This window comes from Bubalus kerabau, chromosome 2 (assembly GCF_029407905.1).
Source record: "Bubalus kerabau isolate K-KA32 ecotype Philippines breed swamp buffalo chromosome 2, PCC_UOA_SB_1v2, whole genome shotgun sequence".
NCBI classification, from domain to species: domain Eukaryota; kingdom Metazoa; phylum Chordata; class Mammalia; order Artiodactyla; family Bovidae; genus Bubalus; species Bubalus kerabau.
In genome coordinates, this window is record NC_073625.1 from 163,752,940 (window position 1) to 163,769,863 (window position 16,924).

General features: G+C 37.0%; 1 protein-coding gene across 4 annotated transcripts in view; it reads right to left on the reverse strand.

Moving 5' to 3' along the window:
- Positions 1 to 238: 238 nt before the first annotated feature.
- The window catches only part of SELENOT (selenoprotein T), a 30,990-nt gene continuing 14,304 nt past the window's right edge, over positions 239 to 16,924 (reverse strand). The window contains exons 2-6 of one of the 4 annotated variants that reach the window (XM_055569365.1): positions 7,350 to 7,460; positions 6,610 to 6,736; positions 3,892 to 3,979; positions 1,529 to 1,682; positions 239 to 975 (exon numbers count right to left, since the gene is read on the reverse strand). In XM_055569365.1, coding sequence (XP_055425340.1) covers positions 1,558 to 1,682; positions 3,892 to 3,979; positions 6,610 to 6,736; positions 7,350 to 7,460 — 451 coding nt within the window. In that variant the 3' untranslated portion in view covers positions 239 to 975; positions 1,529 to 1,557. Of the gene's footprint in view, positions 976 to 1,528; positions 1,708 to 2,119; positions 2,438 to 3,891; positions 3,980 to 6,609; positions 6,737 to 7,349; positions 7,461 to 16,924 lie in introns of those variants that run through there. The other 3 variants (XM_055569366.1, XM_055569368.1, XM_055569367.1) reach the window with 3 other exon arrangements.

A 16,924-nucleotide genomic window follows, 5' to 3' on the forward strand; every position in this document is an offset into this window, starting at 1 on the left:
GTTAAATTATTAGACAAGTGATCTCCATGTACCTAACATTAATGTTGTAAAGAGGTTTAACTAAACTTTCTTTAGTGAAGTAAGTTTCAATTATCCTAACAATGGTGAGTGACCTATTACTAATGTGTGAATCTAAAGTGTGTCACCTAGGAAATTATCAGTGAGTCAAAGAACAAAAATTTAGGTAGACAATTGTTAAATATAATGTTAATAGGTACGCTGGGCAATGAACTTGAACTTTTTATTTAACTTACATCTGTTTAGTTTTTTATTGAGTTAAGTATAAAGGCCCAGTTAATCAACTCATTAAATTGGTCAAGGCAGAACACTTGAACTACATAACAGGATTTAAAAAGCAGTTGGTCTTTTAGTAGTTCTCTGGTAATCACACACGCACACACACACACACATACACAATTGGTAGAGTACTCTGGATATAGGATTTCCCCCCCATAATCTTATATAATATGCTGTTCACAATCTGCAGTATTTTGAAAACTATATAAATTGGACATGACCAAATTAGAGATGTCTGATAAACTCTTATAAAGTATTTGGGAACTTCAGCTCTAGTCCCCAAAAGATCAATTTTAAACTATAAAAAAGGAAAATTTATATAAAATCACAACAGATTTAACAGAAATCTTTGAAAAAAAAAAAATAAAATTGTAACGCAATTTTCTACTTTTGAAAATATGACCAAGAAAAAAAAAGTACAAGGAGTATGTCTGCATTTTTTAAAACTATTAACTGAGTGGATCTGGGGAAGAAAAAAAGCTATACAGTATTATTGCACTCCACGAATGTGCAGAATTCCAAAATGTGCCAGCACTGAAAAACTGCCTTGCATTGAGGTTTTCCAAGAGGTACAACGAGCCTGCCAAGAAAGCATCTGGTCTGTACTAACAGCTTGCTGTCTTCAGTACAGGCCTTCATAATGTCAGTCACGCTGCTCTTGCAAAAATCCCTTAATGTCTGAAAGATACAAAGAAAACAAAAAGAGAATTTTATTTTAAAAATTCACTCTTATAAAATTAACTTGCTGATCAGAAAAGAACTGAGAACAGCTCTGCTAAACAAAATTAACTTTCACCCCTCCATGTTCATGCACATTTGCTTCTAAATTTTCTATCGTGATCATGTGAAAAGAAATTGCATAGTCCTAAGAACTAGTTATTTGAAGGTAAAGAGAGGGTTTATATGTACAATACAGGTATAGTACATGAATTCTAGTCATTAGGAATTCATAGTCAAAAAAATGCTATTACCCGGCCCAGTTATTAAGCCTTAAACATAAAACTAATAGCACAACCTTACTTTATGGCCCAAACTCTCTTGGACACTTATAAGTTTTAATGAAAAAGACATTCATTTGTTAAATCTTAAGTTGGCAACTCAACTGACAATAAATGTAGTATCTATTATTATATATGTATATCTAGTATAGTAATATAATATATATGTAATATCTTACTGATTCATGATAATTAACTGATACCTATAGTTATTGCATTTTTAAACTACTTACAAAAGAGTTTTCAGTGCTGATAGTTGGGGCTATGATCGATGGTGTGGGATTGAATCCATATGCACGTTGAGCTTCATTTCATTGTCAAGAATTTGAACCAGCTGTTGCATGGATGGAAGGTGACCAGATTCCAACTTAGACCACACAGGTACATCTACAAAAATAAATGGTACCGCCCTCTCCAAATTAAAGATGATTCTATAATAGACATTCATTCTACAAATATGTACTGTACTCTATGCACACAGCTGGAGACAGAATTAAGCTTTTTGCTTTTATGAAGTTTACATTCTAGTAGAGGAAATATAAAAAGAACTATACAAATAGCTACAAAGTTACCCTTGTACACTAAAAATTAAAACCAGAAGATGCTACAAGAGAGATATATGAGGCTGGGAAGGAGCCTTTGTACTTACTGTTATTAAAACAGAGATACTATTAAAATTGAGAGATATTATTATTAAACATAAAAGCTAAAATATAGAAGAATGGTACAAAGGAGGCTGGAGAGGTAAGCAGGGATTACATGAGGGATCAAAAAACTATAAAGGGTGAGAGAGCAAGTATGTTTAGTTCAAGAAGATAGTCTGTCCCAGCTACTTAAGATCTATTATGGCCCCAAAGCAGTAACAGGCAACAGATAAATGAATGGGCATGGCTGTGTTCCAATAAAACTTTATTTACAAAGCAGGAAGCAGAAGATATGGTACACAGGGCCATGGTTTGTCCGTGCCTACGTTACATCATGCACGGCCTTTTGTCCATGTTAAATGTTCTGGTCTTTATCTTGAGAACAAAATAAAGCCATTTAATAAATTTGAGGCAGTGAAGCAACAAGATGAAAGGTGCATTTAAAAAAATCTTCTTTTAAATAACTCAACTGTTTGGAGCAGGTGTCAGCAACTTTTTCTGTATAAAGCCAGACAGTAAATATTTTAGACTTTACAAACCAAGAGGCAAAATCAAGGATATTATATAGGTACTTATATAAATTTTTCATTGATGAAACACAAGACTCTAGGTATGAGTACTGAAATTTGAATTTCATATAATTTCTATGTCACAAAATATTCTTTTGATTATTTATCCATTAAAAAATGTAAAAAGGAATTCTCTAGTGGTACAGTGGTTAGGCTTAGCATTTTCACTGCAAGGGCCTGGATTCAATCCCTGGTCGGGAAACTAAGACCCTGCAAACCACATAAAAAAACCAACAAAATCACATAAAAAAAAAAACAAGCCCCCAAAACCCCAACAAAACCACATAAAAAAAAAATCAAGCCAAAAAAACCCAACAAAACGTTAAGCACCACCTATCAACAATGGATGGACCTAGAGATTATCAAACTAAGTGAAGCAAGCCAGACAGACAAAGACAAATATCATATGATATCACTTATATGTGGAATCTTAAAAAAAAAAAAAAGAAGACACAAATGAGCTTATTCACAAAACAGAAAGACTCACAGACACAGAAAACAAACTTACGGCTACGAAAGAGGAAAAGGATTAGGGAGAAGGATAACTTAGGAGGCTGGGATTCACATATGTATGTTGCTTCCCATAAAATAAATAAATAAGGACCTACTGTATAGCACAGGAAAATGTACTCAATATTAATAACCCAGAAGGGAAAAGAATCCAAAAAAGAATATATATATATATATATATAGAGAGAGAGAGAGAGAGAGAGAGGAATCACTGTACTGTATATTTGAAAACTACATGCCATCGTAAATCAACTATACTTCAATAAAAAAAAAAACTTTTAATAAAAATAAATAAGTAAATAAATTTTAAAACTGTAAAAGCCATTGTTAGCTCATAGGCCATACTATACTTGCCAACCTCTGGTTCAGACAATATGTTAAAGGGTAACAAGATAAATGTGGCTTGGATTAGGGTGGCTAGCAAAGAAGATAAACAGAAGCTGATCTTTGAAAATTGTAAAAAGTAGAATTGAGAAAAATTGGTAATCCATTAGATATGGAGAGCAAGTGATGTTATCCTAGGTTTCTGACATGAGCAACTGGGTAGAATGATAATGATGCCATTAAATAAGTGAGAAATGCCAGGAAAGGAGCAAATGGAGTATAAAAGAACTGCAGGAAGCTGAGGCAATCAACCATTTGGGAGTAAGCAATGTTTAGGATTCCTGGCTACATACAGAACATAGAAGAGAGGTCTAGAACTCTCCAGACTATACATTCAAGGGTCATCACACAGATGTTATTCTAAAGCCATGGGAGTAGCTGAGGACCATACAAGGATATAATTTAGCATATTATGAAAAACAGAAAAGCCTGATGCTTAGTATAAATCATTTAAAATTTATTACAAAATGCAAACTATTCAGAACCTACCATTCAAAGTTATCTCAAATGCACCTGTTGACATACACTGGTTTTCAATCATGTTGCTCAAGAAGAATACCATCATACATGCATAGACCTAAAAGAAAATACAATAAAATACAACAGGTTAAGTCAGTCTCAAATCAAAACAACATGACAAGTAATCTTTTAAATACCCAGTCTCATTTTTATTTGGTAACTGTTCTTTTTAAATCTACCTGAAGATTATATACAATTACTCCCTTTCCATATATTCAGATAATGTACACAGCAAACTGCAATACTAATTTGTAGCTCTATATATTCTGAAGAATTTATATATGTTATTCCTAATGTAAAGGTAAAATTTCTGGGGACTTCCCTGGTGGTCCAGTGGTTAAGACTCCACACTCCCACTTCAGGGGGCATGGGTTTGATCCCTGGTTGGGGAACTAAGATTCCACATGTGGCCAAAAAATTGGAAAAAAAAAAAAAAAGATAAAATTTCTAAAAATCTCATAATAGCCTTAATAAGTTAAACATAAGAACACCAGCTTAAGATGGATTCATTTTAGCATTTTTATGATCTAATGTATGAATTCCCAGGAGACTAGTGATGCAATCATCAGCAATTCCATGTATTCAATACAACCCGTCCATGTTCCAAATAAGTCATGTGAAGTCAAACTGGAAAAAAGTAGGTTAGAAAGCACTAGCATATTAAGTTACATTCATTCACTTTCTAAAGGCAAATCCATACCCTCCCAAGAAATTAAAAGCTCCTGCTGGACAGAAAGGTTTTAATTTAACAAAATCACCCAATCAAAAGTAGGATGTAGTAAGGATATCAATTCACAGCAAGCTGCTTCAGAAAAATAAATTAAAATGCCTACAGCAGATGAGAAGGAGCTTTCCCCTAGTCCCACTTGAGCTAGGTGGGCTCTGATTTCATAGAAGTTATCCTGGTATTTAGGGACAAAGTTTGCTTTCATGAGAACAATACACAAGGAAGTGTCACGAAAGCTACAGCTTTCAGGTATCCTCTTCCACAGTAGATCAACAATGTGTTAAGTCTATACAAGTAAACTGCACTAAAGATAATGTAGAATCAACAGAATTAACAAATATGGCACAAAACATTGTCGTAAGTATTCTTAATCCTACGTAAATAAACATTTTGTTAATAAGAGTAGATACACATCTCAATTAGAGGTAGTACCTGAGGATGTTTCTGTTAAGAAGTCTTGCCTGCTACTGGAAATTAAGTCATTCCGTAAGAAAAAGAACAGCTTTGTTATGAGCTGGCTAAAGGTTGTCTCAGCACAGAACTAATGGATAAGACAGAGAACTCCAAAAGACAGTAATTCTTAGAAGGAAATCTAAACAATATCATTCAAGAGAGAAACAAAAATTAGTCCTATTTCTCATAGAAGAAAGGTAGACCCTGCAGAAAAATGATTTTAAGTAAAACAGATGAGAGCTCTAGAAAACAGTACGCTGCAACAAGACCCTACGAAGAAGAAAACAGCACAAGATCCTTACGTATATTTATACTGATTTTTTCCAGTTAATTTGCTTTAGATTCCTCATGGACAGAAACGTCAAAGAAAAAATAATAAAAACAGAGAGTTGGATAAGAGTAAATTGGTGGAAATCTCATTTTTAATGTGAATAAACCTATTAATACTCATTGCTGCTACTGCTAAGTCGCTTCAGTTGTGTCCGACTCTGTGAGACCCCCATAGACAGCAGCCCACCAGGCCCCTCTGTCCCTGGGATTCTCCAGGCAAGAACACTGGAGTGGGTTGCCATTTCCTTCTCCAATGCATGAAAGTGAAAAGTGAAAGTGAAGTCGCTCAGTCATGTCCGACTCCTAGCTACCCCATGGACTGCTGCCTACCAGGCCCCTCCGTCCATGGGATTTTCCAGGCAAGAGTACTGGAGTGGGGTGCCATTAATATTGCTAGCACCCCACAACTCTCTGTACCCCTCCTGACTGCTGCTCCCAAAGGTAACCACCTTCCTGACCTTTATTACCACAGACTAATCTCCTTCACAATGGACTGGTTGGATCTCCTTGCAGTCCAAGGGAATCTCAAGAGTCTTCTCCAACACCACAGTTCAAAAGCATCAATTCTTTGGTGCTCTGCTGCTGCTAAGTCACTTCAGTCGTGTCCGACTCTGTGTGACCCCACAGATGGCAGCCCACCAGCCTCCCCGTCCCTGGGATTCTCCAGGCAAGAACACTGGAGTGGGTTGCCATTTCCTTTTCCAATGCATGAAAGTGAAAAGTGAAAGTGAAATCGCTCAGTCGTGTCCGACTCTTAGCGACCCATGGACTGCAGCCCACCAGGCTCCTCTGTCCATGGGATTTTCCAGGCAAGAGTACTGGAGTGGGTCGCCGTTGATAAAAGGCCTACATTGTGTATACACTGTTTTGCTGTATGACCTGGCCCAAGTTATACAATCAAAATTAGGTATGAAATTATTTTGTGCCCAGGTTCTACTAAAGTAACACTCTATCTTTCAAACACTAAAACATAAGACCTAATCATTCTTAATATATAAATATGGAGACTACAGCCAAAGGAAGTTAAGTGCTTTGCCAAGAGGGAAAAAAAAAAAAACTGGTTTAAGTTGAAATAGCACATGTAAATGGCAAAAAGTACTTAAAAAAAAGAAAAACCCACTAGACTATTTCATTGACAACCTAAAAACCTAAAGGTATCAAACCTATTATATACATACCTTATTTTCTTGGCCCCACTGCCAGATGCTAGGAGCTTGCATGCCAAAGAAAGCAAAAGGATCCTTGCCAACAATTATTAAGCCTATTAATACTAGCTTGAAGACTGACAGGAAAGATGCTATGTGTCTATCAAAAGAAAAGAAATAAATTAATCAGAAGCTGCAATTAAAATTTCATAACTCAAGTCTATGTGTATAGACAACACTAAATCTAAAAATTGCTAAATATACCAGGAAAAAGCTAGTAACTAATTTTTTTCTCTTCAGTAATCCTTGTTGTTTATCCATTTTAAATATAGCAGTGTGTACCTGTCCATCCCAAACTCCCGTAACTAAATTTTAGTGTGCAGCATAAAACAAAAATGTTTAAGATCCTGGAATCAATCAAAAATTAATTTATAAAATTATATATAGCACTGATCTCTAAAGATACTATTATTTTAACAGTACACAACTTTGTACCATTGACTTGATTTATTGCCACAATAAAAATTAAGAAAACACATCTTTAGAAGGGTTGCCATCTCTGAAATGATCTTCTTCTTTTCCTTCTTACAGAAAAATTCTTTGGTATTTGGCTCAAATAAACTTGCTATTTACAAAACTGTTCTCTGTAAAGTATAACCAACTAAGAAATTATAATAACAAAGGATAGTTAATTCAACCAATTCATAAAAGTTTATTGACAAATGAGAAAAAAATTCATTTAAAAACTCCTTAATAAGCCAACATTTACTTACCTATATATTGGTTGAGGGAGGTAATTCTCTCCTTCTATGCGGATGTCAGGGTACCGCTGGCTAATAACCCGCATGTACTCCTCAAACACCCGCCTGTAACCTCAGGAAACACTGCAAAAAATAAAAGTGTTTTCATTAAGTGGTTTAGAATATGACTAGATTTATTTTGTAGTTATAGGACTTCCTTGGTGACTTAGTGGTAAAAAAAAAAAAAAAATCTGCCTGCCAATGCAGGAGACACAGATTCGATCCCTGGGTCAGGAAGATCCCCTGGAGAAGCAAATGGCAATCCACTCCAGAATTCTTGCCTGGAAAATCCCATGGACAGAGGAGCCTGGCAGGCTACAGTCCATGGGATGGCAAAAGAGTCAGATATGACTTACTGACTAAACAACAACATTTTGTAATTATATAAAACCTAAAAATTATTACCAAGATCAAAAATCTTTCTCAAAACAGTCATATATTAGTAATGACTGATGGTGTATAAATGGACTTTTCTCACAAATGAGTTACCTTACCTTTAAGTAAATCCTTCTATTAGAACATTAATCTTTATAGATGTGGGTTATTGTTGGAAGAAGCAAATGCCTATTTACAGAAATCACCATATCCTCAACTTCCAAATACCGTTTTTCTGTTTTTTTTTTGTTTATCAACAACTGTATAAACAATGAAATGAAACAATTCATTTATCTGAATTAGAGACATTCAAAATCTGGACACAGGGGACTTTCCTGGTGGTCCAGTGGTTAAGAATCCGCTGCCAATACAGGGGACATGGGTCTGATCCTTAGTCCAGGAAGATTCCACGTACCACAGAGCAAGTAAGTCCATGCACCGCACCTATGGAGCTCTAGAGCCCATGCCCTGCAAGAAGAGAAGCTACCACAACGAGAGGCCCATGAACAGCAACGAACAGTAGTCCTCCTGTGCCATAACTAGAGAAAGCATGTGCATAGAAATGAAGACCCAGTGAAGCCAATAACAAATAAATATAATTTTTAAAAAAAGTCTGGGCACAGGAATCTTAAAAAAATGCTAAGGCATTAGACACAACATATTGTTTCTTATTCCAACTCTACCCTTAACTGCCTGCTCAATCACAGTAAAAGAAACTTTAAAATTTCTTAGATCCCTTCTGACTCTCTACTTTACAAATAAAAACAGACTGAGAAGATACTTTTCAGCAATGACAGTAATCCATGTCATTACTCCAGAAATTAAGTCAACAGCCTCCAATCATCTCCATTAAATCTCTGAATAACTAAACTGTAGATCTATATGTTGCTCCAGGAAGAAAAGGAAGATATGCCACCAGAATGCATATACAGGGGGGGAAAAGTGCACTGAAAACTTACTAGTAAGACACTGACTAAATAAACTGAAGACACAAATAAATGAAAACATTTCGTGTCCATGGATTAGAAAAATTTATATTGTTAAAATGTCCATACTTTCCAAAGCAATTTATAGATTTAATGCAATGCCTAACAAAACTCCAATGACATTTTTCACAGAAATAGAACAAACAATTCTAGTATTTGTATAAAACCAGAAAAGACCCCAAGTAGCCAAAGAAATCTTTAGAAAGAAGAATAAAGCTGGAGGCACCATGCTTCCTTACTTCAAACTATGTTACAAAGCTACAGTATGTATGGCAGGTGTATAAAGGCACAGAGATCAGTGAGACATAATCCAGAAATAAACCCACACATATATATGCTCAAGTAATTTATAACACAGGAGCCAAGAATATACAATGAGAAAAGAATAGTCTCTTTAATAAATAGTGTTGGGAAAAGTGGACATGCAAAGAAGGGAAGGAGACCACTGTCTTACATTATACACAAAAATCAGCTCAAAACAGAAGTTGAACAGAAGATCTGAAACCATTAAACTCCTACAAAACACAGGGCTAAGCTCCTTGACATTGGTCTTCACGATGAATTTTTTGAACTTGACATCAAAAGCAAAAATAAGTAAGTGGAGCTACAACAAAGTAAAAAGCGTCTGCACAGCAAAGAGAACCATCAACAAACAAAATGAAAGGGCAATCTACAGAATGGGACAAAATACTTGCATATATAACCTCCAATGATGCTGTGAAAGTGCTGCACTCAATATGCCAGCAAATTTGGAAAACTCAGCAGTGGCCACAGGACTGGAAAAGGTCAGTTTTCATTCCAATCCCAAAGAAAGGCAATGCCAAAGAATGCTCAAACTACCACACAATTGCACTCATCTCCGTCTATGGGGTCGCACAGAGTCGGACACGACTGAAGTGACTTAGCATAGCATAGCATAGCACACGCTAGTAAAGTAATGCTCAAAATTCTCCAAGCCAGGCTTCAGCAATATGTGAACCGTGAACTTCCTGATGTTCAAGCTGGTTTTAGAAAAGGCAGAGGAACCAGAGATCAAATTGCCAACATCCGCTGGATCATGGAAAAAGCAAGAGAGTTCCAGAAAAACATCTATTTCTGCTTTATTGACTATGCCAAAGCCTTTGACTGTGTGGATCACAATAAACTGTGGAAAATTCTTCAAGAGATAGGAATACCAGACCACCTGATCTGCCTCTTGAGAAATTTGTATGCAGGTCAGTATGCAACAGTTAGAGCTGGACATGGAACAACAGACTGGTTCCAAATAGGAAAAGGAGTTCGTCAAGGCTGTATATTGTCACCCTGTTTATTTAACTTATATGCAGAGTACATCATGAGAAACGCTGGACTGGAAGAAACACAAGCTGGAATCAAGATTGCCGGGAGAAATATCAATAACCTCAGATATGTAGATGATACCACCCTTATGGCAGAAATTGAAGAGGAACTCAAAGGCCTCTTGATGAAAGTGAAAGTGGAGAGTGAAAAAGTTGGCTTAAAGCTCAACATTCAGAAAACGAAGATCATGGCATCCGGTCCCACCACTTCATGGGAAATAGATGAGGAAACAATGGAAATAGTGTCAGACTTTATTTTTCTGGGCTCCAAAATCACTACAGATGGTGACTGCAGCCATGAAATTAAAAGACGCTTACTCCTTGGAAGGAAAGTTATGACCAACCTAGACAGCATATTCAAAAGCAGAGACATTACTTTGCCAACAAAGCTTCGTCTAGTCAAGGCTGTGGTTCTTTTTCCTGTGGTCATGTATGGAGGTGAGAGTTGGACTGTGAAGAAGGCTGAGCGCCAAAGAATTGATGCTTTTGAACTGTGGTGTTGGAGAAGACTCTTGAGAGTCCCTTGGACTGCAAGGAGATCCAACCAGTCCATTCTAAAGGAGATCAGCCCTGGGATTTCTTTGGAAGGAATGGTGCTAAAGCTGAAACTCCAGTACTTTGGCCACCTCACGCGAAGAGTTGACTCATTGGAAAAGACTCTGATGCTGGGAGGGATTGGCGGCGGGAGGAGAAGGGGACGACAGAGGATGAGATGGCTGGATGGCATCACTGACTCGATGGACATGAGTCTGAGTGAACTCCAGGAGTTGGTGATGGACAGGGAGGCCTGGCGTGCTGCGATTCATGGGGTCGCAAAGAGTCGGACACGACTGAGTGACTGATCTGATCTGATCTGAAGGGGTTAATATCCAAAATATATAAGAAATTCATATAATTCAATAGCCAAAAAATCAATAATCCACTTCAAAAATGGGCAACAGGGGAATTCTCTAGTGATCCAGTGGTTAGAACTCAGTGATTTCACCGTGGGAGACTGGGTTCAATCCCTGGTCCAGGAACTAAGATCCTACAAGCTGCAATGTGGCCAAAAAAAGAAGAAAACATGGGCAAAGGAACCTGAATAGACATTTTTCCAAAAAAGACATAAATATGGCCCACAAACACTTGAAAAAATGCTCAACATCATTAATCAACAGGGAAATGCAAATCAAAACCACAATGGGTTATCACCTCATACCTGTTAGGATGTCTATCATCAAAAATACAATATAAAGCAATGAAGGTTCCACTTGGTAGGAAGAAACAGGATCAGTAATTGATAGCAGGACGAAACCTGAGATGCCAGCTTTGTCAATCATACAATCATCCAGGAAAAAAAAAATATCAACCACCACCATCACCAGCCCAAACTGCTGCTGCTGCTAAGTTGCTTCAGTTGTGTCCGACTCTGTGCGACCCCATAGATGGCAGCCCACCAGGCTCCCCTGTCCCTGGGATTCTCCAGGCAAGAACACTGGAGTGGGTTGCCATTTCCTTCTCCAATGCATGAAAGTGAAAAGTGAAAGTGAAGTCGCTCAGTCATGTCTGACTCTGTGACCCCATGGACTGTAGCCTACCAGGCTCCTCCATCCAAGGGATTTTCCAGGCAAGAGTACTGGAGTGGGTTGCCATTGCCTTCTCCACACCAGCCCAAACTAACAGCATCAAATTTATATCTGACAGGGAGAATAAGTCCAAATGTTAGTAGATCTCAATGTAAGAAAACTCGCTAAAAAAAAAGAGAGAGAAATTCACCACTCTTTCTTTACAAATAATACTTCTTCTACACTGAGAATGAAAATTTCACAAAAGTACGAAATTTTTGCAAAAGGAGACAAGTCTCTATTAACTAAACAAAAGAACTTAAGAATCTCCAGATACTTTATCTTTACTAATAAACATTTACTTTATCCAACATTTTATTATTACTATTGTTAGATTCATCAAGTATTGGTCTTTTTGCCACAACTGCTTTCTATATAAGAGAATTTTAATGTTGCTTTTGTTTTGAAGATATTACAAAAATAATGTAAAGCACTTATGTGCTTTACATTACCTTTTTATACTGCGCATGGGGTTCAAACCAGTCAATGTGGGAATCAAACCAGACAATCCTAAAGAAAATCAACCCTGAGTATTCATTGGAAGAAGTGATGCGAAAGCTGAAGCTCCAATACTTGGTCACCTGATGTGAAGAGCCTAATCACTGGAAAAAACCATGATGCTGGGAAAGATTGAAGGCAAAAGGCAAAGAGGGCAGCAGATGAGATGGTTAGATAGCATTACCAACTCAACGGACATTAATCTGAGCAAACTCCAGGAGATAGTGAAGGACAGAGAAACCTGATCACAAAGAATCAGACATGACTGAGTGACTGAACAGCAACAACTTACACACCTAACTAGCTTAAACCAAGAAATGCCACATAATTTCAATGCCTAAGTTTGCATCAGTATTTACAATGGAGTTGATGATCTAAAATGATAATATGTAACTTTTAATGCAGTATTTGAGAGCTGGAGACTTGAGCTGAAATTTCCTTTTTTATAGACAAAGAGGAAAAAACTGAATCCCAGAGAGATCAAGTGACTTCAGATATGGTCCCCCTTAGTCAGGGCTGAGACTGGAACACAGACTTTATGATTTCAGATCCTAGGCCCTTTCCATTAAACCTCAACAAGACAGTTAGATGATGTAAGAGCTAACTTTTCCTGTGTCCACAAATCTCTGCTACTTTAAGGCTATAATCAAGTATCCATAAAGTAGCAGAGAACTCTTGAGGTTCTTCTGATGAAGATACAGATTCTCCCTCTGGGAGAACTAAGCCTGTGGGTCCCACAATCCTCGTGTTTGCTCTAGGAGTTCCAACCCTTCTTCAAGGGAAGCCCCAAGAGGCCCAGCTAGAGAGGAATGTCTAAGTACAGGCAACACACAGGTTAGATTCCTCCCTGGCTACTGTGCTCAGAAACCTAAGTCTATCCTTGGTTCTCCTGGTCCCAACCCCTCAGTTAAGTCTCAGATCTTTATATCGAACTCCACACCATAATCTTGATTCAACCCATAATCTTGACATCTAAAAAGGACTTTAAATCTGTACCTTTCTTCAAATTTCCAGTTATAAAATGAATAAGTCAAGGGGATGTATAATATATGACATGGTGACTATAAACTAATAATACTGTATTTCATATATGAATGTAGCTCTTGAAATCAAGTTTTCATCACGGAAAAAAACCCAACAGTGTAACTATGTGCATAATGACAGATGTTAACTGGACTTATTGTGTGATTATTTTGTAATATATACAAATATCAAGTCACTACACTGTACACCTGAAACTGTTATATCTCAAAACAAACAACTGTATATTTATTTCTGAAAAATGAAGCAATTTACAAGACTGACAACATATTCTTAGACAAGTTTACTCAAACATAAGTAAACATTCCTCCCTATATTTGCCTTCAGATGTGTCAAGAAAAAACAAGTAACTTTTTTCCTATATAATGATTTCCCCAAAATGTTAAAATTGTTTTGAAATAGCAATCATTATTGCTGACAGATGTTTTCCAAAATAAAACATATCTAGTGTTTATCGAGGTATGAAAGATGTTAAATTAAAGGCACACGTGGTAAGGAATCAGTAATCATTTCACATCTACCACTACACCCAGCTCTTTCAACTTTTCCACTCTTTCTGGGTCAGTGAGTAAACTATATAACTCATAGAATACCTTCAACAAAATAAGTATGTGAACATACTAAAAACATGTTGTAGATGCTGCCTATTCCTTCTGCCCCTGAACCAAAGTTCTTAAGAAGTAAATTAATCCACCTGCAGTGCAGGAAGCACAGGAGACATGGGTTTGATTCCTAGGTTGGGAAGATCCCCTGGAGAAGGAAATGACAACCCACTCCAGTATTCTTGCCTGGAAAATCCCATGGACAGAGGAGCCTGGAAGCCTACAATCCATGGGGTCGCAAAAGAGTTGGACATGACTTAGCAACTAAACATATAATCACTTTGAAATCTCTTCCTTGTGATACAAAAATACCTTACAGTAAGAAGCAACTTTTGCAACTGCTAAATTTAAAATATTTCACATAGTACTTCTCAAAGATTAATTTTGTAAAAGAAAGAACCTGCATACAAACTAGATGATCCTTCTGTAATGAACAGAAAGCAAATTTAGGAATGGTCATGCTCCAGGCAAAAACACTGGAGTGGGTTGCCATTTCCCTCTCCAATGCATGAAAGTGAAAAGTGAAAGTGAAGTCACTGGGTCATGTCTGACTGTTCCCGACCCCATGGACTGCAGCATACCAGGCTCCTCCGTCCATGGGATTTTCCAGGCAAGAGTACTGGAGTTGGGTGCCAGGGACGGGGGAGCCTGGTGGGCTGCCGTCTATGGGGTCACACAGAGTCAGACACAACTGAAGCGACTTAGCAGCAGCAGCAGCAGCAGCATGCTGTTTCAAATACATTCTGTGCTTTTTTCAGTCCATCGTGTTTCAGTCTTAATTCATGGTACCAACCATCCCACTTTTCCTTTTCTATACCAACATCTGCCCGTAACTGTAGTCAAATGTCTGCTTACATCAAAACCTACCCCTCCTATTTCCTTACTAAAGGAAAACAGGGCAAAATCTCAGCTATTTGTTGTTATGAAATAAAACCTTGTGAGTTCTTTCTCTTTCTTGCATCTCTTGAACTTACCACCCTCCCCCCTTTTATTCAGAATAATCTCCCCTCCAGTCATCAACTACCCACACATAGGATTGGCTCCTGTTTCTACAATAAAACTCAACTTCCTCCCAGTACCTGATGTTCCAGAAATGCAAACCTGTCCCAGGAAGATCTGAGTGCCCTCTTTAAAAATGAAGAACCAGGATTTTAAAAAGTAACTATCAGGACTTCCCTAGTAGTTCAGTGGCTGAGAATCTGTGCTCCCAACGCAGGGGGGCCCAGGTTTGACCCCTGCTCAGGGAACTAAATGCCACTAGCTAAGAGTTCACATGCACCAATGAAGACTGAAGACCTGAAACAGCCAAATAAATAAAAAATGTTTTTTAAAAGGGAACTCTCTGCAGATAGGCAAACATTTAATCAGAGCTGTTGTGGGTAGAGAGGGGTAATCTTTTAAAAGGACTAGGGAGAGGAGATAAATCAATCTTCAAAGAGAAAAAACATAAAATTTTTTACTGAGAAAAGTACAAATGTGAGCCAGGGAAAGAGTGAACAAAGTCCTCTCAGATGGTTCAGTCTTATATTTAGGTCCATCCTGAGGCACAGTTGCATTCCTGCCTTTGGATTCTGTACTGTTCTTTTAGTAATTTTAAGTGGATTTCCAAATATGTTGTTTAAACCAGTTTAAATTAGGTTTCTCTTCTTGCATTCTAAGAATTCCAACTAATATTTCCCCTGTGCTGAACCCAGAAAATCAGGAAGGTATTTGGTAAATACCACGTCTTATAACTATCAACAGCACTGACCAGTCCAACAGTTCACTGATCATTGAAAACTGCATTTTTAGATGTAATCTTTATTTCTCCTTGTTCTGTTTAGTAGACAAACTAGTAATAGACATTTGTCTAGTGCATCCCCTGCTATGCTCTAAGTGCTTTAAGCAATGAAATCTGAACAAGGGGTTCTATAAACCATATAAGAAACAAGATATTTGGGGTGAATAGACAAACCTGATAAATGCTTTTTAAGAAAAACTACAAACAAGAATGCTTACACAGTGTTCATAGCAGCACTATTTATAATAGCGAAGACATGAAAGCAACCTAAATGTCCACTGACAGCGGAATGGATAAAGAAAATGCAGTACCTGTATACAATGGAATATTACTCAACCAGGAAAAAGAATAAAACTATTTCATTTGCAACAATATGAATGTACCCAGTAATTATCATACTAAGTGAAGTTAACTCAGACAAAGACAAGTATATGATACCACTTACAGGTAGAATCTAAAAAAAGATGCAAATTAATTTATGCAAAAAACAAAAGTAAGACTCACAGACATAGAAAACAAACCTATGGCTACCAAAGACAAAAGGTAGGAGAGAGATAAATTAGGAATTTGAGATTAACAGATATACACTACTATGTATAAAACAGATAAAAGAACAAGGACTTACTGTATAGTACAGGGAATTATATTCATTATCTTGTAATACCTCTAATGGAAAAGAATCTAAAAAAAAATTGAACCACTATGCTGTACACCCAAAATATTATAAATTAACTACACTCTATTTCAATTTAAAAAAAAAAAGAGTGCATACACACTCTGACTGAAGATCAAAACAGAGACCCGAATTTGCTCAGCATTTTTAAAAGTTGCAAAACTTTTAAACAGGTATGAGCTTACCAGGTTTAAGAACGGTATTATATGAAATCAAATGATATCCATTCCACTTGCCTAATTCTCAGAACACTGCAATGGCCACCACAGTAAAAACACCTAGGATTACAAAATACACCTAACAAAGCTTCTAAGATTCAAGGTTTCTTGAGTTTATTCCAAAGATTTGACAAACATAAAATTCAATAAAAGATCTGTTTTTATTCTCTCTAGTCTTTGTGTCTTATTCTTGAGGTGACTAGTTTCTAGTTTCCCTATAGCTTTGGCATAACATTTCAGGAAATCTTTTGCTGCAGACTATTCCATAAAGAACTAATAAATTGTATAAGTTCCTCAGCTCTTTGTGGGGAAGGGATTTTATCTCTTTAATCTGGAAAGCATTTCTCATCAACAGATTTATAAGATATATAGCCATTCAGTAAAAGGGATTAGATGAAAGCATTCAATAAATGGCAACTCACCTGCATTTTGCA